At 42.5% G+C, this 27864-nt stretch overlaps 2 protein-coding genes across 7 annotated transcripts in view; both read right to left on the bottom strand.

Moving 5' to 3' along the window:
* Nucleotides 1-27864, bottom strand: part of LOC115188923 (AP-5 complex subunit zeta-1) — a 389472-nt gene that overhangs the window by 255115 nt on the left and 106493 nt on the right. The window lies entirely within an intron of this gene.
* The window catches only part of LOC115188922 (caspase recruitment domain-containing protein 11), a 92616-nt gene continuing 74946 nt past the window's right edge, over nucleotides 10195-27864 (bottom strand). Inside the window, exons 19-28 of one of the 2 annotated variants that reach the window (XM_029747748.1) lie at nucleotides 27159-27286; nucleotides 21322-21437; nucleotides 19842-19926; nucleotides 16503-16598; nucleotides 15593-15710; nucleotides 13044-13226; nucleotides 12847-12971; nucleotides 10901-11016; nucleotides 10515-10740; nucleotides 10195-10467 (exon numbers count right to left, since the gene is read on the bottom strand). In XM_029747748.1, coding sequence (XP_029603608.1) covers nucleotides 10536-10740; nucleotides 10901-11016; nucleotides 12847-12971; nucleotides 13044-13226; nucleotides 15593-15710; nucleotides 16503-16598; nucleotides 19842-19926; nucleotides 21322-21437; nucleotides 27159-27286 — 1172 coding nt within the window. In that variant the 3' untranslated portion in view covers nucleotides 10195-10467; nucleotides 10515-10535. Of the gene's footprint in view, nucleotides 10468-10514; nucleotides 10741-10900; nucleotides 11017-12846; nucleotides 12972-13043; nucleotides 13227-15592; nucleotides 15711-16502; nucleotides 16599-19841; nucleotides 19927-21321; nucleotides 21438-27158; nucleotides 27287-27864 lie in introns of those variants that run through there. The other variant, XM_029747749.1, reaches the window with a different exon arrangement.

Here is a 27864-nt window from a genome sequence, read left to right as displayed (position 1 = left end):
AAGAGGATAAATAACAATATGGGGATGAGGTATTGGGTGGGCAATTTACAGATTGCCTGTGTACAGGTACAGTGATCGGTAAACTGCTCTGACAGCTGATGCTTAAAGTTAGTGAGGAAGATATAAGACTCCAGCTTCAGTGATTTTTGCAGTTCTTTCCAGTCATTGGCAGCAGAGAACTGAAGGAAAGGCAGCCAAAATAGGTGTTGGCTTTGGGGATGACCAGTGAGATATACCTGCTGGAGCGCGTGCTACGGGTGGGTGTTGCTATGGTGGCAAGTGAGCTGAGATAAGGCGGGGCTTTACCTAGCAAAGACTTATAGATGACCTGGAGCCAGTGGGTTTGGCGAAGGATATGTAGCGAGGGCCAGCCATCTAGAACATACAGGTCGCAGTGGTGGGTAGTATATGGGGCTTTGGTGATGAAACGGATGACACTGTGATCGACTACATCCAGTTTGCTGAGTAGAGTATTGGAGGCTATTTTGTAAATGACATCGCCGAAGTCAAGGATCGGTAGGATAGTCAGTTTTACGAGGGTATGTTTGGCAGCATGAGTGAAGGAGGCTTTGTTGCGAAATAGGAAGCCGATTCTACATTTAATTTTGGATTGGAGATGCTTAATGTGAGTCTGGAAGGAGAGTTTACAGTCTAACAAGACACCTAGGTATTTGTAGTTGTCTACATATTCTAAGTCAGAACCGTCCAGAGTAGTGATGCTGGACAGGCGGGCAGGTAGCCATCGGTTGAAGAGCATACATTTAGTTTTACTTGTATTTAAAAACAGAGGCCACGGAAGGAGAGTTGTATGGCATTGAAGCTCGTTTGGAGGGTTGTTCACACAGTGTCCAAAGAAGGGCCAGATGTTTACAGAATGGTGTGGTCTGCATAGATGTGGATCAGAGAATCACCAGCAGCAAGAGCGACATCATTGATGTATACAGAAAAAAAGAGTTGGCCTGAGAATTGAACCCTGTGGGACCCCCATAGAGACTACCAGAGGTTCGGACAACAGGCCCTCCGATTTGACATGCTGAACTCTATCTGAGAAGTAGTTGGTGAACCAGGCGAGGCAGTCATTAGAGAAACCAAGGCTGTTGAGTCTGCCGATAAGAATGCGGTGATTGACAGGGTCAAAAGCCTTGGCCAGGTCGATGAAGACGGCTGCACAGTACTGTCTTTTATCGATGGCGGTTATGATATCGTTTAGGACCTTGAGCATGGCTGAGGTGCACCCATGACCAGCTCGGAAACCAGATTGGATAGTGGAGAAGGTACGGTGGGATTCGAAATGGTCGGTGATCTGTTTTGTTAACTTGGCTTTCAAAGGTTTTAGAAAGGCAGGGCAGGATGGATATAGGTCTATAACAGTTTGGGTCTAGAGTGTCTCCCCCTTTAAAGAGGGGGATGACCGCGGCAGCTTTCCAAACTTTGGGGATCTCGGACGATACAAAAGAGAGGTTGAACAAGCTAGTAATAGGGGTTGCAACAATTTCTGCAGATAATTTTAGAAAGAGAGGTTCAAGATTGTCTAGCCCAGCTGATTTGTAGGGATCCAGATTTTTCAGCTCTTTCAGAACATAAACTGTCTGGATTTGGGTAAAGGAGAAGTGGGGGGGGCTTGGGCCAGTTGCTGAGATGTTGGCTGGGGTAGGGGTAGCCAGGTGGAAAGCATTTACCAGCCGTAGAAAAATGCTTATTGAAATTCTTGATTATCGTGGATTTATTGGTAGGGACAGTGTTTCCTAGCCTCAGTGCAGTGGGCAGCTGGGAGGAGGAGCTCTTATTCTCCATGGACTTTAGTGTCCCACATTTTTGGGGAATTAGTGCTACAGGATGCAAATTTCAGTTTGAAAAAGCTAGCCTTATCTTTCCTAACTGATTGAGTATATTGGTTCCTGACTTCCATGTAAAGTTGCATATTGCGGGGGCTATTCGATGCTAATGCAGAATGCCACAGGATGTTTTTGTGCTGGTCGAGGGCAGTCAAGTCTGGGGTGAACCAAGGGCTATATCTGTTCTTAGTTCTACATTTTTTGAATGGGGCATGTTTATTTAAGATGGTGAGGAAAGCACTTTAAAGAGCAACCAGGCATCCTCTACTGATGGGATGAGGTCAATATCCTTCCAGGATATCCCGGCCAGGTCGATTAGAAAGGCCTGCTCGCTGAAGTGTTTTAGGGAGCGTTTGTCAGTGATAAGGGGTGGTCGTTTGACCGCAGACCCTTTACGGATGCAGACAATGAGGCAGTGATTGCTGAAATCCTGGTTGAAGACAGCAGAGGTGTATTTAGAGGGCAAGTTGGTCAGGATGATATCGAAGAGGGTGCCCATGGTTACGGATTTAGGGTTGTACCTGGTAGGTTCATTAATAAGTTGTATGAGATTGAAGGCATCATGCTTAGATTGTAGGACGGCCAGGGTGTTAAGCATATCCCAGTTTAGGTCGCCTAACAGTATGATCTCTGAAGATAGATGGGGGGCAATCAATTCACATATGGTGTTCAGGGCACAGCTGGGGTCTGAAGGGGGTCTATAACAAGTGGCAACGGTGAAAGACTTGTTTCTGGAAAGGTGGATTTTTAAAAGAAGAAGCTCGAATTGTTTGGGTATAGACCTGAATAGTAAGACAGGACTCTGCAGGCTATCTCTGCAGTAGATTGCAACTCTGCCCCTTTGGCAGTTCTATCTTGACGGAAGATGTTATAGTTGGGGATGGAAATTTCAGGATTTTTGTTGGCCTTCCTAAGCCATGATTCAGACACGGCTCAGACATCAGGGTTGGCGGAGTGTGCTAAAGCAGTGAATAAAACAAACTTAGGGAGGAGGCTTCTAACGTTAACATGCATGAAACCAAGGCTTTTACGTTTACAGAAGTCAACAAATGAGAGCGCCTGGGGAGTGGTGTTGGGGGCTGCAGGGCCTGGGTTAACCTCTACATCACCAGAGGAGGAGTAGGATAAGGGTACGGCTAAAGGCTATAAGAACCTGGGGAATGGGAGTGGTGCTGGGGGCTGCAGGGCCTGGGTTAACCTCTACATCACCAGAGGAGGAGTAGGATAAGGGTACGGCTAAAGGCTATAAGAACCTGGGGAATGGGAGTGGTGCTGGGGGCTGCAGAGCCTGGGTTAACCTCTACATCACCAGAGGAGGAGTAGGATGAGGGTACAGCTAAATGCTATAAGAACTGGTTATCTAGTGCATTCGGAACAGAGAGTAAAAAGAGCAGATTTCTGGGTGCGGAAGAATAGACAAGGGTATGGTAGAATGTGAGTACATTGGAGGTAAACCTAGGCATTGAGTGATGATCAGAGAGGTTTTGTCTCTAGAGGCACCAGTAAACCCAGGTGAGGTCACCGCATGTGTGGGGGGTGGAACAAAAGGGTTATTGTCGTGGAAAATTGTCTTAAGAACATAATACTCTTGTAATACCTTGTGAATTCAATATAGACTTTAATACAGAGTAGCAAAGCCGAGCCCCTCCAAGGAAGGACCCTATTCCACACGCAACAGAGCTGATCCCTTCCATGGAAGGACCCTATTCCACACGCAACAGAGCCCCTCCATGGAAGGACCCTATTCCACACGCAACAGAGCTCCTCCATGGAAGGACCCTATTCCACACGCAACAGAGCGCCTCCATGGAAGGACCCTATTCCACACGCAACAGAGCCCCTCCATGGAAGGACCCTATTCCACACGCAACAGAGCCCCTCCATGGAAGGACCCTATTCCACACGCAACAGAGCCCCTCCATGGAAGGACCCTATTCCACACGCAACAGAGCTGAGCCCCTCCATGGAAGGACCCTATTCCACACGCAACAGAGCTGATCCCCTCCATGGAAGGACCCTATTCCACACGCAACAGAGCTGATCCCCTCCATGGAAGGACCCTATTCCACACGCAACAGAGCTCCTCCATGGAAGGACCCTATTCCACACGCAACAGAGCCCCTCCATGGAAGGACCCTATTCCACACGCAACAGAGCTGAGCTCCTCCATGGAAGGACCCTATTCCACACGCAACAGAGCCCTTCCATGAAAAAGACTAAAGTCTCATATTACAGAGTCCCATCTTTATAGGATTCTGTCTTTGCATAACGTATAGAGTCCCCTCCCTCTATATGAAAATGACTTCCCTGGACCGTTCTTCACCATTATCTCTCCATATCAGTTGTTGCTTGTTAACATCCACATCTGACAGCTGTATAGGTTATAATGGTAGCAGGACCTGGTCCTATATGTTCCATCCCTTATATAGCCATTCTGTCTCAGCTCTTCAAAGTGGACAGCCTAAATGCTGCTAATAATGGAAATGGAATCAGAGTCATGAGTTTTGCTCCCACACTATCTAAGGCATATTGGGCAGGGCTAGGGGCTCTTCAGTGAAATAGGACAATAATCACTAACCAAAACAGCAATAGACGAGGCCTATTTACATTAGGAAGAGTCACGTGTAGCCGAGTGATCATAGGGTCCAGTGAGTAGCACTAGATGAGTCAGGGAGCCAATTCAGTCATCGCTACAATGCTAGGCTAGCTGGAGACACAGCGATTCAGACAGCTAGCAGGCCGGGGCTAGCAGGCCGGGGCTAGCAGGCCGGGGCTAGCAGGCCGGGGCTAGCAGGCCGGGGCTAGCAGGCCGGGGCTAGCAAGCCGGGGCTAGCAGGCCGGGGCTAGCAGGCCGGGGCTAGCAGATGGGCATCAGGCGACGTCGCAACGGAAGAGCCTGTTGAAACCACCTCGGGTGGTTACGTCGACAGACCAGTTGTGATGGATCGGCGGGGTTCTGTTGGCAGTAAAGGGTCCAGGCCAATTGGCAAAAGAGGAATTGTAGCCCAAGAATTGGCTGGTGACCTCTTTGGCTAACCGGGAGATGGAGAATAGAGTAGAACAGAATAGAACAAAGCAGAATAGAACATAATAGAATAGAGTAGAACAGAACAATAGAATAGAACAAAGTAGAGTAGAGTAGAATAGAGTAGAACAGAAAAGAATATAACAAAGCAGAATAGAGTAGAACAGAAAAGAATATAACAAAGCAGAATAGAGTAGAACAGAATAGAATATAACAAAGTAGAATAGAGTAGAACAGAAAAGAATATAACAAAGTAGAATAGAGTAGAACAGAATAGAATATAACAAAGTAGAATAGAGTAGAACAGAAAAGAATATAACAAAGTAGAATAGAGTAGAACAGAAAAGAATATAACAAAGTAGAATAGAGTAGAACAGAAAAGAATATAACAAAGTAGAATAGAGTAGAACAGAATAGAGTAGAATAGAATAGAATAGAGTAGAATAGAGTAGAACAGAATGGAACAGAATAGAGTAGAACAGAATAGAACAAAGCAGAATAGAACAGAATAGAGTAGAATATAATGGAACAGAATAGAGTAGAACAGAATAGAACAAAACAGAATAGAGTAGAATGGAACAGAATAGAGTAGAATGGAACAGAATAGAGTAGAATGGAACAGAATAGAGTAGAATAGAACAGAATAGAGTAGAATGGAACAGAATAGAGTAGAATAGAACAGAATAGAGTAGAATGGAACAGAATAGAGTAGAATGGAACAGAATAGAGTAGAATGGAACAGAATAGAACAGAATGGAACAGAATAGAGTAGAATGGAACAGAATAGAGTAGAATGGAACAGAATAGAGTAGAATGGAACAGAATAGAGTAGAATGGAACAGAATAGAACAGAATGGAACAGAATAGAGTAGAATGGAACAGAATAGAACAGAATAGAGTAGAATGGAACAGAATAGAGTAGAATGGAACAGAATAGAGTAGAATGGAACAGAATAGAGTAGAATGGAACAGAATAGAACAGAATGGAACAGAATAGAGTAGAATGGAACAGAATAGAGTAGAATGGAACAGAATAGAACAGAATGGAACAGAATAGAGTAGAACAGAATAGAACAAAGCAGAATAGAACAGAATAGAGTAGAATAGAATGGAACAGAATAGAGTAGAACAGAATAGAACAAAACAGAATAGAACAGAATGGAACAGAATAGAACAGAATAGAGTAGAATGGAACAGAATAGAGTAGAATAGAACAGAATAGAGTAGAATGGAACAGAATAGAGTAGAATAGAACAGAATAGAGTAGAATAGAACAGAATAGAGTAGAATGGAACAGAATAGAGTAGAATAGAACAGAATAGAGTAGAATGGAACAGAATAGAGTAGAATGGAACAGAATAGAGTAGAATAGAACAGAATAGAGTAGAATAGAACAGAATAGAGTAGAATGGAACAGAATAGAGTAGAATGGAACAGAATAGAGTAGAATGGAACAGAATAGAGTAGAATGCAACAGAATAGAGTAGAATGGAACAGAATAGAGTAGAATGGAACAGAATAGAGTAGAATGGAACAGAATAGAGTAGAATGGAACAGAATAGAGTAGAATGGAACAGAATAGAGTAGAATGGAACAGAATAGAACAGAATGGAACAGAATAGAGTAGAATGGAACAGAATAGAACAGAATGGAACAGAATAGAGTAGAATGGAACAGAATAGAGTAGAATGGAACAGAATAGAGTAGAATGGAACAGAATAGAGTAGAATGGAACAGAATAGAGTAGAATGGAACAGAATAGAACAGAATAGAACAGAATAGAACAGAATAGAGTAGAATGGAACAGAATAGAGTAGAACAGAATAGAACAAAGCAGAATAGAACAAAACAGAATAGAACAAAACAGAATAGAACAAAGCCGAATAAAGTAGAACAGAATAGAACAAAGCAGAATAGAGTAGAACAGAATGGAACAGAATAGAGTAGAACAGATTCCAGTAGAATAGAGTCCACCACTGTGAGTGAGGTACATGTCTTTAATCAGAACCTATTCTATAACTGTTCACAACCAGGTCCACCCCAGTGTGTGTGTTTGTGTGTGTGTGTGTGTGTGTGTGTGTGTGTGTGTGTGTGTGTGTGTCAAGTCAAGAGTATTTGTCATATGCACAGGACATGCATGGTACGCTGTACAATAAAATGCTTACTACAGGTTCACCAATCAACAATGCAACATAATAATTAAATGCTTCAAATCACATTTTATTGGTCACATGGTTAGCAGATGTTATTGGTCCATACACATGGTTAGCAGATGTTATTGGTCACATGGTTAGCAGATGTTATTGGTCCATACACATGGTTAGCAGATGTTATTGGTCACATGGTTAGCAGATGTTATTGGTCCATACACATGGTTAGCAGATGTTATTGGTCCATACACATGGTTAGCAGATGTTATTGGTCACATGGTTAGCAGATGTTATTGGTCCATACACATGGTTAGCAGATGTTATTGGTCCATACACATGGTTAGCAGATGTTATTGGTCACATGGTTAGCAGATGTTATTGGTCCATACACATGGTTAGCAGATGTTATTGATCACATGGTTAGCAGATGTTATTGGTCCATACACATGGTTAGCAGATGTTATTGGTCACATGGTTAGCAGATGTTATTGGTCCATACACATGGTTAGCAGATGTTATTGGTCACATGTTTAGCAGATGTTATTGGTCCATACACATGGTTAGCAGATGTTATTGGCCACATGGTTAGCAGATGTTATTGGTCACATGGTTAGCAGATGTTATTGGTCCATACACATGGTTAGCAGATGTTATTGGTCCATACACATGGTTAGCAGATGTTATTGGCCACATGGTTAGCAGATGTTATTGGTCACATGGTTAGCAGATGTTATTGGTCCATACACATGGTTAGCAGATGTTAATGCGAGTGTAGAGAAATGCTTGTGCTTCTAGTTCCAACCATGCAGTAATATCTAACAAGTAATCTACCAATTCCACAACAACTACCTAATACACACAAGTGTAAAGGAATGAATAAGAATATGTACATATAAATATATGGATGAGCGATGGCCGAACAGCATAGGCAAGATGCAGTAGATGGTATAGAGTACAGTATATACATATGAGATGAGTGATGCAGGGTATGTAAACATTATATAAAGTGCCATTGTTTAAGTGACTAGTGATACATTTATTACATCCAATTATTAATTATTAAAGTGGCTGTTGTTGAGTCTGTATATTGGCAGCAGCCACTAATTTTTGTGATGGCTGTTTAACAGTCTGATGGCCTGGAGATAGAAGCTGTTTATCAGTCTCTCGGTTCCAGCTTTGATGCACCTGTACTGACCTCGCCTTCTGGATGATAGCGGGGAGAACAGGCAGTGGCTCGGGTGGTTGTTGTCCTTGATGATCTTTTTGGCCTTCCTGTGACATCGGGTGGTGTAGGTGTCCTGGAGGGCAGGTAGTTTGCCCCAGGTGATGCGTTGTGCAGACCTCACTACCCTCTGGAGAGCCTTCCGGTTGTGGGCGGAGCAGTTGCCGTACCAGGCGGTGATACAGCCCGACAGGATGCTCTCGATTGTGCATCTGTAAAAGTTTGTGAGTGTTTTTGGTGACAAGGCAAATTTCTTCAGCCTCCTGAGGTTGAAGAGGCGCTGTTGCGCCTTCTTCACCACGCTGTCTGTGTGGGTGGACCATTTCAGTTTGTCCGTGATGTGTACACAGAGGAACTTAAAACTCTCCACCTTCTCCACTGCTGTCCCGTCGATGTGGATAGGGAGGTGCTCCCTCTGCTGTTTCCTGAAGTCCACGATCATCTCCTTTGTTTTGTTGACGTTGAGTGTGAGGTTATTTTCCTGACACCACACTCCGAGGGCCCTCACCTCCTCCCTGTCAGCCGTCTCGTCATTAATGGTAATCAAGCCTACTACTGTTGTGTCGTCTGCAAACTTGATGATTGAGTTGGAGGCGTGCATGGCCACGCAGTCGTGGGTGAACAGGGAGTACAGGAGAGGGCTGAGAACGCACCCTTGTGGGGCCCCAGTGTTGAGGATCAGCGCAGTGGAGATGTTGTTTCCTACCCTCACCACCTGCGGGCGGCCCGTCAGGAAGTCCAGGACCCAGTTGCACAAGGCGGGGTCAAGACCCAGGGTCTAGAGCTTAATGACTAGTTTGGAGGGTACTATGGTGTTAAATGCTGAGCTGTAATCAATGAACAGCATTCTTACATAGGTATTCCTCTTGTCCAGATGGGTTTGTGATTGCGTCGTCCGTGGACCTATTGGGGCGGTAAGCGAATTGGAGTGGATCTAGGGTGTCAGGTAGGGTGGAGGTGATATGGTCCTTGACTAGACTCTCAAAGCACTTCATGATGACAGAAGTGAGTGCTACGAAGCGTTAGTCGTTTAGTTCAGTTACCTTTGCTTTCTTGGGAACAGGAACAATGGTGGCCATCTTGAAGCATGTGGGGACAGCAGACTGGGATAGGGATTGATTGAATATGTCCGTAAACACACCAGATAGCTGGTGTGCGCATGCTCTGAGGACGTGGCTAGGGATGCCGTCTGGGCCTGCAGCCTTGCGAGGGTTAACACGTTTAAATGTTTTAATCATGTTGGCTGCAGGGAAGGAGAGCCAACAGGTTTTGGTAGCACACCATGTCAGTGGCACTGTATTGTCCTCAAAGCGAGCGAAGAAGTTGTTTAGTTTGTCTGGGAGCAAGGCATCGTTATCCGCGATGTGGCTGGTTTTTCTTTTGTAGTCCATGATTGACTGTAGACCCTGCCACATACCTCTCGTGTCTGAGCCGTTGAATTGCGACTCTACTTTGTCTCTATACTCAGTTTTGCGTGAATGCTGCCATCAATCCATGGTTTCTGGTTGGGGAAGGTTTTAATATTCACCGTGGGTACCACATCACCGATGCACTTGCTAATAAACTCACTCACCGAATCAGCGTATACATCAATGTTATCGTCCGATGCTATCCGGAACATATCCCAGTCGACGTGATCGAAGCAATCTTGAAGCGTGGAATCAGATTGGTCGGACCAGCGTTGAACAGACCTGAGCGCTGACTACAGCTTCACCCAATGTGACATAATAATGAAATGCTGACTACAGCTTCACCTATCAACAATTTAGTATTTTTTATTTTATTTAACCTTTATTTAACTAGGCAAGACAGTTAAAGAACAAATTGTTATTTACAATGACGGCCTACCCTGGCCAAACCAGGACGAAGCTGGGCCAATTGTGCGTCGCCCTATTTGACTCCCAATTATTACGTGACATAATAAAAATAGGAGTAAATACGTTAAGAATAATACAAATTAGCTCAATGGAATAAAAAATACAGTCAATTTAGAAGAGCAAACAAAGTGAGGAATTACACAGAAATATACATTGGCTTTAAAAACACATTAAATACACATTAAATAGCAAAGTTGAGAGGCAGCCTGCAAAACGCATGCTATTCCCGGGGTCGCCATCTTGCATACCGTGTGTGTGTGTGTGTGTGTGTGTGTGAGGTGTGTGTGCATGCATTCATCTGTGTGTGTGTGTGTGAGGTGTGTGTGAGGTGTGTGTGTGTGAGGTGTGTGTGTGTGAGGTGTGTGTGTGTGAGGTGTGTGTGTGTGTGTGTGTGTGTGTGTGTGTGTGTGTGTGTGTGTGTGTGTGTTACAGCAGGTCTTGCTCCACCCAGACAGTCTTCCTCTGTTCCTCCTGGATTCTGTCTTTCACCACTCTGATGAGGTCATCAGGCCCAGCCCATTCCTCAGGCTCCAGACACGCATAGAGACACGGGACGCTTTCCAGCTCTCTCTCTCTGCTCCGACACACTCTGACAAACTCCTCCTCACTGTCCACACGCAGGGGCAGCTTCCTGTTGGAGACAGAGGTCAGGGGTTCGAGGTGAGGGGTTAGGAACACTCTCCAGCTCTCTCACTCTGCTGCGACACACTCTGACAAACTCCTCCTCACTGTCCACACGCAGGGGCAGCTTCCTGTTGGAGACAGAGGTCAGGGGTTAGAGGTGAGGGTACCTTAGCTTCCTGATGTTCTTGTCACAGATCTTGATGTGGATGATGATTGGGTAGATCTCTCTCCTCAGCAGGTCTTTAACACAGCTCACGTCAGCCTCCATCAAACAGTGTTTACCCTGCACACAATAGACCTGGGATCAAATACTATTCCAAATATCTCAATTACTTTCACATACATTTACAAATGAACAAGTGATTGAATATTGGAATGTACTTGGAAATACACTTGGAAAAGTATTGGCATGTATTTGAAAATACTAAAATACACTGATTTTAAATCCACTCAGGTTTCTGGAAGGCTGCCCATGTGCTCCCTCTCTAGAAAGGTGGTGACCCCTGGGTAATGATCTCCTGGTCTCTAAACTGTCTTGTCTCTCAGGTTTCTGGAAGGCTGCCCATGTGCTCCCTCTCTAGAAAGGTGGTGACCCCTGGGTAATGATCTCCTCATCTCTAAACTGAACATTTTAGAATCTTCAATCAACAGCTTAGATCTTTTCTAGCTTCAAAATGTGCTTCAGTTGTGGCTGAACAAGGACATGGTAAATATAAATCTAGCTGTTTTTTCTGTACATTGGCTGGTAATCTACACTTAGATTTGACTTGATTCAATTGTTTTGTTTATAAAGCCCTCTTGTGCAAACTTCCGCCATACCTTACTTCATTGTTAAATTAGTGACATACGAGTCACCAGACCTGATCACAGGGATGGTTAACCTGTTAGGGTTAGGGGGCAGTATTTACACGGCCCACCTACCCTAGAGAGGTTAACTACAGAATTAGGGGAATCTGCTTTGTTTTTTTGCACCTGTGTATAGAATTATCAAATTAAATAAAATTAAACATTTTGGTCGCATACACATGTTTAGCAGATGTTATTGCAGAGCTCTCTGCACCTTGATGCTCCGGGGCCTCCAGGGCAGTTCAAGTAGTTAATGGAGGACCTCAATGGAATGATCTGCAGAGCTCTCTGCACCTTGATGCTCCGGGGCCTCCAGGGAAGTTCAAGTAGTTAATGGAGGACCTCAATGGAATGATCTGCAGAGCTCTCTGCACCTTGATGCTCCGGGGCCTCCAGGGCAGTTCCAGTAGTTAATGGAGGACCTCAATTACATTTACATTTAAGTCATTTAGCAGACGCTCTTCTCCAGAGCGACTTACAAATTGGTGCATTCACCTTATGATATCCAGTGGAACAACCACTTTACAATAGTGCATCTAAATCTTTTAGGGGGGGGGGGTTAGAAGGATTACTTTATCCTATCCCAGGTATTCTTTAAAGAGGTGGGGTTTCAGGTGTCTCCGGAAGGTGGTGATTGACTCCGCTGTCCTGGCGTCGTGAGGGAGCTTGTTCCACCATTGGGGTGCCAGAGCAGCGAACAGTTTTGACTGGGCTGAGCGGGAACTGTGCTTCCTCAGAGGTAGGGAAGAATGATCTACAGAGCTCTCTGCACCTTGATGCTCTGGGGCCTCCAGGGCAGTTCAAGTAGTTAATGGAGGACCTCAATGGAATGATCTGCAGAGCTCTCTGCACCTTGATGCTCCGGGGCCTCCAGGGCAGTTCAAGTAGTTAATGGAGGACCTCAATGGAATGATCTGCAGAGCTCTCTGCACCTTGATGCTCCGGGGCCTCCAGGGCAGTTCAAGTTGTTCAACTACTGAACAACCGATTGGCACGTGTGTTTTTCTGTTGTTCATTTGAAAAGCAAGATTTCAGTCTTGGAGGTTTCCTGACCGATTCTGCGTTTGGTTAATGATGTTTGTCCCTCTTGAGCCACTGTAGATGCAGAAACCTCATTGTTGAGGAATGTGTTTGCTTTTTAAGTTGCTGGTAATATTGTATGGTAAATTGCGTTGTATTGGAAAAGAGGTCTTGGTCTCAATGGGACTCCCTGCTAAAATAAAGGTTCTACAAAAAGAAATCTGGCAAGATGTAAAAGAGTATGTACCTTCGCAGCTACAGCCTCGATGTTCTCCGGAGAGACAACCTCGTAGGTGTTGGTGTTTTTCTCTCTGGAGGAGATGATGGGTTCAATCCTCTGTCTCATTAAGAACTCTTCTTTAGTTAGGACATCTGGAATACATTACCTTTAATATAATATAACAGAATCATATTAAACACACACACACACACACACAACCGGACCTGGTTTGCAGATGTTGAAGTCCATGGCGCCGCCCATGTTGAGTATCTTCTGTATAATGGTCCGGGCCAGACTGTTTGGACTGATCAGAACCGGCCTTTTCCTCTGGACCCGCTGGGGGTTGACTAGGCTGTACGGAACCAGGTTCACACTCCTACTCACATCACTGTATGGGTCTGCACAGTCTTCACACACACACACACACACACACACACATATATATATAAAATCACTGTATGGGTCTGCACAGTCTTCACACACAAACACACACACACACTGTAAAGGGTACATGTTGGGTGTATAATAATATACAGTGATTTTATATATATATATATATATATATATATATATATATATATATATATACAGTTGAAGTCGGAAGTTTACATACACTTAGGTTGGAGTCATTAAAACTCATTTTTCAACCACTCCACAAATTTCTTGTTAACAAACTATAGTTTTGGCAAGTCGGTTAAGACATCTACTTTGTGCATGACACAAGTAATTTTTCCAACAATTGTTTACAGGCAGATTACTTCAAATCAAATCACATTTATTTATATAGCCCTTCGTATATCAGCTGAAATCTCAAAGTACTGTACAGAAACCCAGCCTAAAACCCCAAACAGCAAGCAATGCATGTGAAAGAAGCACGGTGGCTAGGAAAAACTCCCTAGGAAAAACTCCCTAGAAAGGCCAAAAACCTAGGAAGAAACCTAGAGAGGAACCAGGCTATGAGGGGTGGCCAGTCCTCTTCTGGCTGTGCCGGGTGGATATTATAACAGAACATGGTCAAGATGTTAAAATGTTCATAAATGACCAGCATGGTCAAATAATAATAATCATAGTAGTTGTCGAGGGTGCAACAAGCACGTCCGGTGAACAGGTCAGGGTTCCGTAGCCGCAGGCAGAACAGTTGAAACTGGAGCAGCAGCATGGCCAGGTGGACTGGGGACAGCAAGGAGTCATCATGCCAGGTCATCATTACTTCACTTATAATTCACTGTATCACAATTCCAGTGGGTCAGAAGTTTACATACACTAAGTTGACGTGCCTTTAAACAGCTTGGAAAATTCCAGAAAATGACATCATGGCTTTAGAAGCTTCTGATAGGCTAATTGACATCATTTGATTCAATTTGAGGTGTAGCTGTGGATGTATTGCAAGGCCTACCTTCAAACTCAGTGCCTCTTTGCTTGACATCATGGGAAAATCAAAAGAAATCAACCAAGACCTCAGAAAAAAAATTGTAGTCCTCCACAAGTCTGGTTCATCCTTGGGAGCAATTCCCGAACGCCTGAAGGTACCACGTTCATCTGTACAAACAATAGTACGCAAGTATAAACATGGGACCACACAGCCGTCATACCGCTCAGGAAGGAGACGCGTTCTGTCCTAGAGATGAATGTACTTTGGTGCGAAAAGTGCAAATCAATCCCAGAACAACATCAAAGGACCTTGTGAAGATGCAGGAGGAAACAGGTACAAAAGTATCTATTTCCACAGTAAAATGAGTCCTATATCGACATAACCTGAAAGGCCGCTCAGCAAGGAAGAAGCCACTGCTCCAAAACCGCCATAAAAAAGCCAGACTACGGTTTACAACTGCACATGGGGACAAAGATCGTACTTTTTGGAGAGATGTCCTCTGGTCTGATGAAACAAAAATAGAACTGTTTGGCCATAATGACCATCTTTATGTTTGGAGGAAAAAGGGGGAGGTTTGCAAGCCGAAGAACACCATCCCAACCGTGAAGCACGGGGGTGGCAGCATCATGTTGTGGGGGTGCTTTGCTGCAGGAGGGACTGGTACCCTTCACAAAATAGATGGCATCATGAGGAGGAACATTATGTGGATGTATTGAAGCAACATCTCAAGACATCAGTCAGGAAGTTAAAGCTTGGTCACAAATTAGTCTTCCAAATGGACAATAACCCCAAGCATACTTTCAAAGTTGTGGCAAAATGGCTTAAGGACAACAAAGTCAAGGTTTTGGAGTGGCCATCACAAAGCCCTGACCTCATTCCTATAGAACATTTGTGGGCAGAACTGAAAAAGCGTGTGCGAGCAAGGAGGTCTACAAACCTGACTCAGTTACACCAGCTCTGTCAGGAGGAATGGGCCAAAATTCACTCAACTTATTGTGGGAAGCTTGTGGAAGGCTACTCGACATGTTTGACCCAGGTTAAACAATTTAAAGGCAATGCTACCAAATACTAATTGAGTGTATGTAAACTTCTGATCCACTGGGAATGTGATGAAAGAAATAAAAGCTGAAATAAATCATTCTCTCTACTTTTATTCTGACATTTCACATTCTTAAAATGAAGTGGTGATCCTAAGACAGGGAATTTTTACTTGGATTAAATGTCAGGAATTGTTAAAAACTGAGTTTAAATATATTTGGCGACGGTGTATGTAAACTTCCGTGTGTGTCTCACCCACCTGTCTCAGTGTTTTCGAAGCCTGGTTTGGGCAGCGTGTATGGTGTAGAGTGTAGGGTGTAGGGTGTAGGGTGTAGTGTGTAGGGTGCAGGGTGCAGGTCTTACCTTCCTGTCTGAGGGTTTCGAAGCCTGGTCTCGGCAGCGATGGGTTTCCTGAGCTCACGATGCGAACACGCTCACTGCTGTTCATACGTTTATACTTATTATCCACCCTGCTGACAAACTACACAGAGATATACACACTATTATCCACCCTGCTGACAAACTACACAGATATACACACGCTATTATCCACCCTGCTGACAAACTACACAGAGATACACACTATTATCCACCCTGCTGACAAACTACACAGAGATACACACACTATTATCCACCCTGCTGACAAACTACACAGAGATACACACACTATTATCCACCCTGCTGACAAACTACACAGAGATACACACACTATTATCCACCCTGCTGACAAACTACACAGAGATACACACACTATTATCCACCCTGCTGACAAACTACACAGAGATACACACACTATTACCCACCCTGCTGACAAACTACACAGAGATACACACTATTATCCACCCTGCTGACAAACTACACAGAGATACACACACTATTATCCACCCTGCTGACAAACTACACAGAGATACACACACTATTATCCACCCTGCTGACAAACTACACAGAGATACACACACTATTATCCACCCTGCTGACAAACTACACAGAGATACACACACTATTATCCACCCTGCTGACAAACTACACAGAGATACACACACTATTATCCACCCTGCTGACAAACTACACAGAGATACACACACTATTATCCACCCTGCTGACAAACTACACAGAGATATACACACACACACACACACACTGCAATTTAACTCTGGAAATGTGTGTGTGTGGGGGGGTATGTCTGTATATGTGTGTGTGTGTATGTGGGTGTGTGTGTGGGGGGTATGTACGTGTGTGCGTGTGTGTGTGTGTGTGTGTGTGTGTGTGTTACCTGTAGTATCTGTGTGATGAAGACGCTGGCTCTGGACATGCGAGGGCTGGATTTGGGGTCTGTGGACAGGCTGGACTCTTCAGGCTGTAAACTGTTCTACACAACATAAACAACAACAATATCAACAACAGCAACACATGTTGTCAACAAGGGAGCTCAACAACAAGACAGTTCAACGTGTTTACATGTAGTTAGTTCACGGTTAGGGGTATTAAAGGGTTAAGGTTAGGGGTATTAAAGGATTAAGGTTAGGGGTATTAAAGGGTTAAGGTTAGGGTTATTAAAGGGTTACGGTTAGGGTTATTAAAGGGTTAAGGTTAGGGTTATTAAAGGGTCAAGGTTAGGGGTATTAAAGGGTTAAGGTTAGGGTATTAAAGGGTTAAGGTTAGGGTATTAAAGGGTTAAGGTTAGGGTTATTAAAGGGTTAAGGTTAGGGTTATTAAAGGGTTAAGGTTAGGGGTATTAAAGGGTTAAGGTTAGGGTATTAAAGGGTTAAGGTTAGGGTTATTAAAGGGTTAAGGTTAGGGTTATTAAAGGGTTAAGGTTAGGGGTATTAAAGGGTTAAGGTTAGGGGTATTAAAGGGTTAAGGTTAGGGTTATTAAAGGGTTAAGGTTAGGGGTATTAAAGGGTTAAGGTTAGGGGTATTAAAGGGTTAAGGTTAGGGGTATTAAAGGGTTAAGGTTAGGGTTATTAAAGGGTTAAGGTTAGGGTTATTAAAGGGTTAAGGTTAGGGTTATTAAAGGGTTAAGGTTAGGGTTATTAAAGGGTTAAGGTTAGGGGTATTAAAGGGTTAAGGTTAGGGTTATTAAAGGGTCAAGGTTAGGGTTATTAAAGGGTTAAGGTTAATAAAGGGTTAAGGTTAGGGGTATTAAAGGGTTAAGGTTAGGGGTATTAAAGGGTTAAGGTTAGGGGTATTAAAGGGTTAAGGTTAGGGGTATTAAAGGGTTAAGGTTAGGGGTATTAAAGGGTTAAGGTTAGGGTATTAAAGGGTTAAGGTTAGGGTTATTAAAGGGTTAAGGTTAGGGGTATTAAAGGGTTAAGGTTAGGGTTATTAAAGGGTTAAGGTTAGGGTTATTAAAGGGTTAAGGTTAGGGTTATTAAAGGGTTAAGGTTATTAAAGGGTTAGGGTATTAAAGGGTTAAGGTTAGGGGTATTAAAGGGTTAAGGTTAGGGGTATTAAAGGGTTAAGGTTAGGGGTATTAAAGGGTTAGGGTTATTAAAGGGTTAAGGTTATTAAAGGGTTAGGGGTATTAAAGGGTTAAGGTTAGGGGTATTAAAGGGTTAAGGTTAGGGTATTAAAGGGTTAAGGTTAGGGTTATTAAAGGGTTAGGGTTAGGGGTATTAAAGGGTTAAGGTTAGGTGTATTAAAGGGTTAAGGTTAGGGGTATTAAAGGGTTAAGGTTAGGATTATTAAAGGGTTAAGGTTAGGGGTATTAAAGGGTTAAGGTTAGGGTTATTAAAGGGTTAAGGTTAATAAAGGGTTAAGGTTAGGGGTATTAAAGGGTTAAGGTTAGGGTTATTAAAGGGTTAGGGTTATTAAAGGGTTAAGGTTAGGGTTATTAAAGGGTTAAGGTTAGGGGTATTAAAGGGTTAAGGTTAGGGGTATTAAAGGGTTAAGGTTAGGGGTATTAAAGGGTTAAGGTTAGGGTTATTAAAGGGTTAAGGTTAGGGGTATTAAAGGGTTAAGGTTAGGGGTATTAAAGGGTTAAGGTTAGGGTTATTAAAGGGTTAAGGTTAGGGGTATTAAAGGGTTAAGGTTAGGGGTATTAAAGGGTTAAGGTTAGGGTTATTAAAGGGTTACGGTTAGGGGTATTAAAGGGTTAAGGTTAGGGTTATTAAAGGGTTAAGGTTATTAAAGGGTTAAGGTTAGGGGTATTAAAGGGTTAAGGTTATTAAAGGGTTAGGGGTATTAAAGGGTTAAGGTTAGGGGTATTAAAGGGTTAAGGTTAGGGTTATTAAAGGGTTAAGGTTATTAAAGGGTTACGGTTAGGGGTATTAAAGGGTTAAGGTTAGGGTTATTAAAGGGTTAAGGTTATTAAAGGGTTAAGGTTAGGGGTATTAAAGGGTTAAGGTTATTAAAGGGTTACGGTTAGGGGTATTAAAGGGTTAAGGTTATTAAAGGGTTACGGTTAGGGGTATTAAAGGGTTAAGGTTAGGGTTATTAAAGGGTTAAGGTTATTAAAGGGTTAAGGTTAGGGGTATTAAAGGGTTAAGGTTATTAAAGGGTTAGGGGTATTAAAGGGTTAAGGTTAGGGGTATTAAAGGGTTAAGGTTAGGGTTATTAAAGGGTTAAGGTTAGGGGTATTAAAGGGTTAAGTTTAGGGGTATTAAAGGGTTAAGGTTAGGGGTATTAAAGGGTTAAGGTTAGGGTTATTAAAGGGTTAAGGTTAGGGTTATTATAGGGTTAAGGTTAGGGTTATTAAAGGGTTAAGGTTAGGGTTATTAAAGGGTTAAGGTTAGGGGTATTAAAGGGTTAAGGTTAGGGTTATTAAAGGGTTAAGGTTAGGGTGATTAAAGGGTTAAGGTTAGGGTTATACAGGCTGCTAGTTAGGGGTTAGTTGGCTAGTTAGTACCCTGAGGTTATGCAGGCTGCTAGTTAGTTAGGGGTAAGTTGGCTAGTTAGTTAGGGGCTAGTTAGTACCCTGAGGTTATGCAGGCTGCTAGATAGTTAGGGGTTAGTTGTCTAGTTAGTTAGGGGCTAGTTAGTACCCTGAGGTTATGCAGGCTGCTAGTTAGTTAGGGGTTAGTTGTCTAGTTAGTTAGGGGCTAGTTAGTACCCTGAGGTTATGCAGGCTGCTAGTTAGGGGTTAGTTGTCTAGTTAGTTAGGGGCTAGTTAGTACCCTGAGGTTATGCAGGCTGCTAGTTAGGGGTTAGTTGTCTAGTTAGTTAGGGGCTAGTTAGTACCTAGAGGTTATGCAGGCTGCTAGTTAGGGGTTAGTTGTCTAGTTAGTTAGGGGCTAGTTAGTACCCTGAGGTTATGCAGGCTGCTAGTTAGGGGTTAGTTGTATAGTTAGTTAGGGGCTAGTTAGTACCCTGAGGTTATGCAGGCTGCTAGTTAGTTAGGGGTTAGTTGTCTAGTTAGTTAGGGGCTAGTTAGTACCATGAGGTTATGCAGGCTGCTAGTTAGGGGTTAGTTGTCTAGTTAGTTAGGGGCTAGTTAGTACCCTGTGGTTATGCAGGCTGCTAGTTAGTTAGGGGCTAGTTAGTACCCTGAGGTTATGCAGGCTGCTAGTTAGGGGTTAGTTGTCTAGTTAGTTAGGGGCTAGTTAGTACCCTGAGGTTATGCAGGCTGCTAGTTAGGGGTTAGTTGTCTAGTTAGTTAGGGGCTAGTTAGTACCTTGAGGTTGCGCAGGCTCTCATTCTCCTCTCTTCCTCCTCGACACACCAGCTTCTGCATCTTTACCAGGAGCAGCTGCTGGGCCCTGTAGATCACACACACACACACACACACACACACACACACACACACACACACACACACACACACACACACACACACACACACACACACACACACACACACACACACACACACACAGTTCAGTGGTGATCTATATTGGTTGCTAGTCTGATGTTGTATCCAGCTCCTGGATCAGTATTTGAAAGTATTCATCTGGTATTCTGTAGTAGTCTGTAGTACTGTGTAGTAGTATGAAATAGTCTGTAGTAATCTGTAGTAGTCTGTAGTACTGTGTAGTAGTATGTATAGTCTGTAGTAATCTGTAGTAGTATATAGTAGTCTGTAGTACTGTGTAGTAGTATGTAATAGTCTGTAGTAATCTGTAGTAGTATATAGTAGTCTGCAGTACTGTGTAGTAGTATGGAATAGTCTGTAGTAATCTGTAGTAGTCTGTAGTACTGTGTAGTAGTATGGAATAGTCTGTAGTAATCTGTAGTAGTCTGTAGTACTGTGTAGTAGTATGTAATAGTCTGTAGTAATCTGTAGTAGTATATAGTAGTCTGTAGTACTGTGTAGTAGTATGTAATAGTCTGTACTAGTCTGTAGTAGTATATAGTAGTCTGTAGTACTGTGTAGTAGTATGTAATAGTCTGTACTAGTCTGTAGTAGTCTGTAGTACTGTGTAGTAGTATGTAATAGTCTGTACTAGTCTGTAGTAGTCTGTAGTACTGTGTAGTAGTATGTAATAGTCTGTACTAGTCTGTAGTAGTCTGTAGTACTGTGTAGTAGTATGTAATAGTCTGTACTAGTCTGTAGTAGTCTGTAGTACTGTGTAGTAGTATGTAATAGTCTGTACTAGTCTGTAGTAGTCTGTACTAGTCTGTAGTACTGTGTAGTAGTATGTAATAGCAGTCTGTATTTACCGTGAGTAAGAGGGGATGGTGGTATTCTGTAGTAGTCTGTAGTACTGTGTAGTAGTATGTAATAGTCTGTAGTATTCTGTAGTAGTCTGTAGTACTGTGAAGTAGTATGTAATAGTCTGTAGTAGTCTGTAGTAGTCTGTAGTACTGTGTAGTAGTATGTAATAGTCTGTAGCAGTCTGTAGTAGTCTGTAGTCTGTAGTAGTCTGTAGTATTCTGTAGTACTGTGTAGTAGTATGTAATAGCAGTCTGTATTTACCGTGAGTAAGAGGGGATGGTGGTATTCTGTAGTAGTCTGTAGTACTGTGTAGTAGTATGTACTAGTCTGTAGTAGTCTGTAGTACTGTGTAGTAGTATGTAATAGCAGTCTGTATTTACCGTGAGTAAGAGGGGATGGTGGTATTCTGTAGTAGTCTGTAGTACTGTGTAGTAGTATGTAGTAGTCTGTAGTAGTCTGTAGTACTGTGTAGTAGTATGTAATAGCAGTCTGTATTTACCGTGAGTAAGAGGGGATGGTGCCTTTTTCCGGTAGGTCGGTTCCAGAGTAGGGTTCGACCCGGGAGCAAAGCCACTCCCACTTCCCCTGGTGCATCGTGTCCAGGACATGGACCACCTTAATCAATCAATCAACCAATCAGGTAATACGTTAATCAATCAATCAACCAATCAGGTAATACGTTAATCAATCAACCAAACAATAAATCAACCAATCACTCAATCAACCTATCAACCGATCAATCGATCAACCAATCAGGTAATACGTTAATCAATCAACCAAACAATAAATCAACCAATCACTCAATCAACCTGTCAACCGATCAACCAATCAATCAATCATTAATTCAAAAAATGTATCAACCAATCATCCAACCAATTGATCAAACAATAAATTAACCAAACAAACAACCAATCAACCCTAACCCCGAGCCCCTAACCCTAGCCCCTAACCCCTAGCCCCTAACCCTAACCTCTAACCCCTAACAACAACAGCACGATAATAACAGGTACATCATTACATATTGTAGATTGATGTACCTCGTCACAAAGCACATATTGTAGATAATGGCGTGTATATATTGTGTGTGTATATATATATATATATATATATATATATATATATATATATATATATATATGTACAGTACCGGTCAAAAGTTTTAGAACACCTACTCATTCAAGGGTTTCTCTTTATTTTTACTATTTTCTACATTGTAGAATAATAGTGAAGACGTCAAAACTATGAAATAACACATATGGAATCAAGTAGTAACCAAAAAAAGTGTTAAACAAATCAAAATATATTTTATATTTAAGATTCTTCAAATAGCCACTATTTGCCTTGATGACAGCTTTGCACACTCTTGGCATTCTCTCAACCAGCTTCACGAGGTAGTCACCTGGAATGCATTTCAATTAACAGGTGTGCCTTGTTAAAAGTTTATTTGTGGAATTTCTTTCCTTCTTAATGTGTTTGAGCCAATATGTTGTGATGTGACAAGGTAGGGGTGTTGTACAGAAGATAGCCCTATCTGGTAAAAGACCAAGGTAGGGGGGTTGTACAGAAGATAGCCCTATCTGGTAAAAGACCAAGGTAGGGGTGTTGTACAGAAGATAGCCCTATCTGGTAAAAGACCAAGGTAGGGGTGTTGTACAGAAGATAGCCCTATCTGGTAAAAGACCAAGGTAGGGGTGTTGTACAGAAGATAGCCCTATCTGGTAAAAGACCAAGGTAGGGGTGTTGTACAGAAGATAGCCCTATCTGGTAAAAGACCAAGGTAGGGGTGTTGTACAGAAGATAGCCCTATCTGGTAAAAGACCAAGTCCATATTATGGCAAGAACATCTCAAATAAGCAAAGAGAAATGGAAACTTTGGAATTTTCTTCAAGTGCAGAAACCATCAAGAGCAATGAAGAAACTGGCTCTCATGAGGACCACCACAGGAATGGAAGACCCAGAGTTACCTCTAAGTTCATTAGAGTTACCAGCCTCAGAAATTGCAGGCCAAATAAATGGCTCACAGAGTTCAAGTAACAGACACATCTCAACATCAACTGTTCAGAGGAGACTGCGTGAATCAGGCCTTCATGGTCAAATTTCTGCAAAGAAACCACTACTAAAGGACACCAATAATAAGAAGAGACTTGCTTGGGCCAAGAAACATGAGCAATGGACATTAGACCAGTGAAAGTTTGTCCTTTGGTCTGGAGTCCAAATTTGAGATTTTTGGTTCCAACCGCCGTGTCTTTGTGAGACGCGGTGTGGGTGAAGGAATACCCTCAAATTAAAGCTGACAGTCTGACCTTTAACCTCATAGTCATTGTATCATATCAAATCCAAAGTGGTGGAATACAGAGCCAATACAACAACAACATGTCACTGTTCCAATACTTCTGGAGCTCGCTGTATACTGAGCCTTCAGAAAGTACTCATACCCCTTGACTTATTCCACATTGTGTTACAGCCTGAATTCAAAATGAATTCAATATTTTTTTCCTCTCACTCTGTCACGTCCTGACCAGTAATAGGGGTTATTGGTTATTGTAGTTTGGTCAGGACGTGGCAGGGGTGTGTTTGTTTAGAGTGTTTCGGGGTTTGTTGGGCTATGTTCTGTTTTGAGAGGGGTGTTTGTTTAGAGTGTTTCGGGGTTTGTTGGGTTATGTTCTAGTATGTCTATTTCTATGTGGTGTTTGTTGGGTTGACCTTCAATTGGAAGCAGCTGCTCCTAGTTGCTTCTAATTGAAGGTCCTATTTAAGAGGGGTGTTTTTCTGTGGGATTTTGTGGGTAGTTGTTTCTTGTTTAGCTGTGTGCCTGACAAGACTGTTATCGTCGTTGTTTTTGTATATGTGTGTTTTGTTTCGGTTTTTCCTTCTTTCTGCCATTAAAAAAGAAGATGAGTATACACATTCCCGCTGCGTTTTGGTCTGATCCTTACGACACCCATGACACACTCATCTACACACAATACTCCATAATGACAAAGGGAAAACATGCTTTTAGAAAATGTTGCTAATTTATTGAAAATTAAACACAGAAATATCTAATTTCCATGACTATTCACACCCCTGAGAATACTTTGTAGAAGCACCTTTGGCAGCGATTACAGCTGTGGGCATTTCTGGGTCTCTTAAGAGCTTTCCACACCTGGATTGTGCATCATTTGCTCGTTGTTCTTTTCAGAATTCTTCTCTGTCAAATTGGTTGTTGATTTTTGCTAGACAACTATTTTTAGGTCTTGCCGTAGATCTACTGTCTTCTGGGTAAGCAACTACAGTGTAGATTTGGCCGTGTGTTTTAAGTTATTGTCCTGCTGAAAGGTGGATTAATCTCCTAGCAGCTGGTGGAAAACAGACTGAACCAGGTTTCCCTCTAGGATTTTACCTGTGCTCAGCTAAATTATTTTTATCCTGAAAAATCCCCGGTCCTTAACGATTACAAGTGTACCTATAACATGATGCAGCCACCACTACGCTTGAAAATATGGTACTCAGTAATGTGTTGTATTCAATTTGCCCTAAACATAACACTGTGTATTCAGGACAACAAGTTACTTGCTTTGCCCAAAAAAAATTCAGTATTACTTTAGTGCCTTGTTGCAAAAAACACACATTTTTATTGAATATTTTGTATTCTGTACAGGCTTTCTTCTTTTCACTCTGTCAATTAGGTTAGTATTGTGGAGTAACTACAACAGTTTTCTCCTATCACAGCCATTAAACTCTGTAACTGTTTTAAAGTCACCGTTGGTCTCATGTTGAAATCCCTGAGCGGTTTCCTTCCTCTCTGGTAACTGAGTTAGGAAGGACGACTCTATCTTTGTAGTGACTGGGTGTATTGATACACCATCCAAAGTGTAATTAATAACTTCAACATGTTCAAAGGGATATTCAATGTCTGCTTAAATTTTTTTACCTATTTACCAATAGATGCTCTTCTTTGCGAGGAATTGAAAAACATCCCTGGTCTTTGTGTTGAATCTGTCTTTGAAATTCACTGTTTGACTGAGGGACCTTATGGATAATTGTATGTGTGGGGTACAGAGATGAGGTATTCATTCAAAAATCATGTTAAACACTATTATTGCACACAGAGTGAGTCCATGCAACTTTTTGTGTGACTTGTTAAGCACATTTTTACTCCTGAACTTATTTAGGCTTGACATAACAAAGGAGTTAAATACTTATTGACTCAAGACATTTCAGCTTTTACATTTTGATTCATTTGAAAAATGAATTTGGAAATAAATTTGGAAATACATCCCAATTTAATCAATTTTCAATTCAAGCCATAAATTCAAGCCGTAACACAAGAAAATTTACAAAAAGTCAAAGGGTGTGAATACTTTCTGAAGGCACTGTATATTTCCACACTATGAGGTTGGATAATACTGTGAAATTGTGAAAATTATGATAATGCACTATTAGTGTAAGAGCTGTGTCATGGCTCTCGGTCCTGAGTGAGGATCAAAGATAGCCCCACCCCCCTCCCACCAGAGAGGAAGAGGGGGAGTGCGGACGGTTCTAGGACTTTAACGACCGGTCGTAAACTTTCTCTCTCTGGACCTGCAGTATGGAGAAGTCAAAAATCCTTTGACTGTAGAGAGAGAATCTGCCGCCAAAACTCCAAAATCCAAAAGTGGATAATCAAACAATATTTCCAACATAAAGAATGTGGGAAATGATTGGTGGGGATCCAAACAATAAATCCTGTCAAAAGTTTATTGTTTTGTGATATCATTAAGGACAGTATAACTAAATAACTGTAACTATACAAATGTATACGTCCCAGTTATCAGATTTACATCTAATTGTTGTAAAACTTATATGATTAAATATGAAACTATTTTTGAGAAGATTAAATGTTATTTTAGCCTTCTAAATTAGATTGAAAAAATTCATAAAAACTTTGGCCAAGTCAGTAACCATGCCCACGTGAGCACATACATTGTGGCAATGTGATGGAACTGCCCTCCAAGCGAGTGCATAAAAGGACTGGTAACTAAATTTACATTAGACCAGAAAGCGTGGAGCGGTGGCTACAAGTTGAAATGGTTGCAATTTAAATACAGACCAGCGTGACCGACAGCGTGAGCTGAATGTTATGAAATGGTAAGATCCTCTGAAACTCAACAGAGAAGAAGAAGACTAGACTAAGACATGCACCACCTGCAGCTCTGCATGTAATGTAGTCTAGGAAACTCGACCGAAGACGAGAAAATTACATTTCCGTCTCAACACTGTGCGTCTGATGTATCCAGTCTAGTGAACACTCAGAGACAAAGATTCCTACTACAACTGAGGACATTGTGACCTCTGGTGGACAACCAGAGACTTACACAACCAGAGACTTTCTGTCGAACTATTCGTCACAGACGGATCGAGTAGTTTCAACAGAGAGACGACAAAGACATCTAAGCGTAAATATATGTTGCACTTCTAAATCCGAATGAGCGGTTGTCAGGGTGCTAAATATTAATATTTACAGTGAGCGTATCATTCAACTGTACGTACGATAGTTGAATTCCTTTGTCTCTCCTTCTCCCGCTCTTTCTTTCCCCACCTCTTTCATTGTGTAACAAGCCGTCATATAGGGTTTGTCCACTAGGGACTTTTCATTGTGTAACCAGCCGTCATATAGGTTTGTCCACTAGGGACTTTTCATTGTGTAACCAGCCGTCATATCGGGTTAGTCCACTAGGGACTTTTCATTATGTAACCAGCCGTCATATAGGGTTAGTCCACTAGGGACTTTTCATTGTGTAACAAGCCATCATATAGGGTTAGTCCACTAGGGAATTTTCATTGTGTAACCAGCCGTCATATCGGGTTAGTCCACTAGGGACTTTTCATTGTGTAACAAGCCATCATATAGGGTTAGTCCACTAGGGACTTTTCATTGTGTAACAAGCCATCATATAGGGTTAGTCCACTAGGGACTTTTCATTGTGTAACAAGCCATCATATAGGGTTAGTCCACTAGGGACTTTTCATTGTGTAACAAGCCATCATATAGGGTTAGTCCACTAGGGACTTTTCATTGTGTAACAAGCCATCATATAGGGTTAGTCCACTAGGGACTTTTCATTGTGTAACAAGCCGTCATATCGGGTTAGTCCACTAGGGACTTTTCATTGTGTAACAAGCCGCCATATCGGGTTAGTCCACTAGGGACTTTTCATTATGTAACCAGCCGTCATATAGCTGTAAGTCTCTCTGGATAAGAACGTCTACTAAATGACAGGGTCAGCAGGTACCTCATCACAGAGCAGACTCAGGGAGCAGGTGTCTGATTGGCCAGAGATGTTGAAGTTGATTCTGAACAGGGTCAGCAGGTACCTCGTCACAGAGCAGGCTCAGGGAGCAGGTGTCTGATTGGCCAGAGATGTTGAAGTTGATTCTGATGTAGAATGAGTCTCCTGACGTCACTGTTCCCTCCGATAGATCACTCTGCAGCCGCCGGTACCCTGCACACACACACACACACGCACACACGCACACACACGCACGCACGCACGCTCGCAGACACACACACGCACACACGCACGCACACACGCACACACGCACACACACGCACACACGCACGCAGACACACACATACACACACACACACCACACACACACACACACACGCACGCACGCACGCAGACACACGCACCCACGCAGACACACACATACACACACACACACCACACACACACACACACACACACACACACACACACACACACACACACATACACAATAGATTGGACAATGTTTTTTATCTGTTTGAAGCCTGAGAATAAAGTGAGGTGTCCAGAACAGATGCAGATAAAACCACCACTTCGATGGTGTTAGGGGATTTACAATGGTGTTAGGGGATTTACAATGGTGTTAGGGGATTTATAATGGTGTTAGGGGATTTATAATGGTGTTAGGGGATTTATAATGGTGTAGGGGATTTATAATGGTGTAGGGGATTTATAATGGTGTTAGGGGATTTATAATGGTGTTAGGGGATTTATAATGGTGTAGGGGATTTATAATGGTGTTAGGGGATTTA

Source organism: Salmo trutta, unplaced genomic scaffold, assembly GCF_901001165.1.
Source record: "Salmo trutta unplaced genomic scaffold, fSalTru1.1, whole genome shotgun sequence".
NCBI lineage: Eukaryota > Metazoa > Chordata > Actinopteri > Salmoniformes > Salmonidae > Salmo > Salmo trutta.
This window is presented reverse-complemented; position numbering and strand designations above follow the sequence as displayed.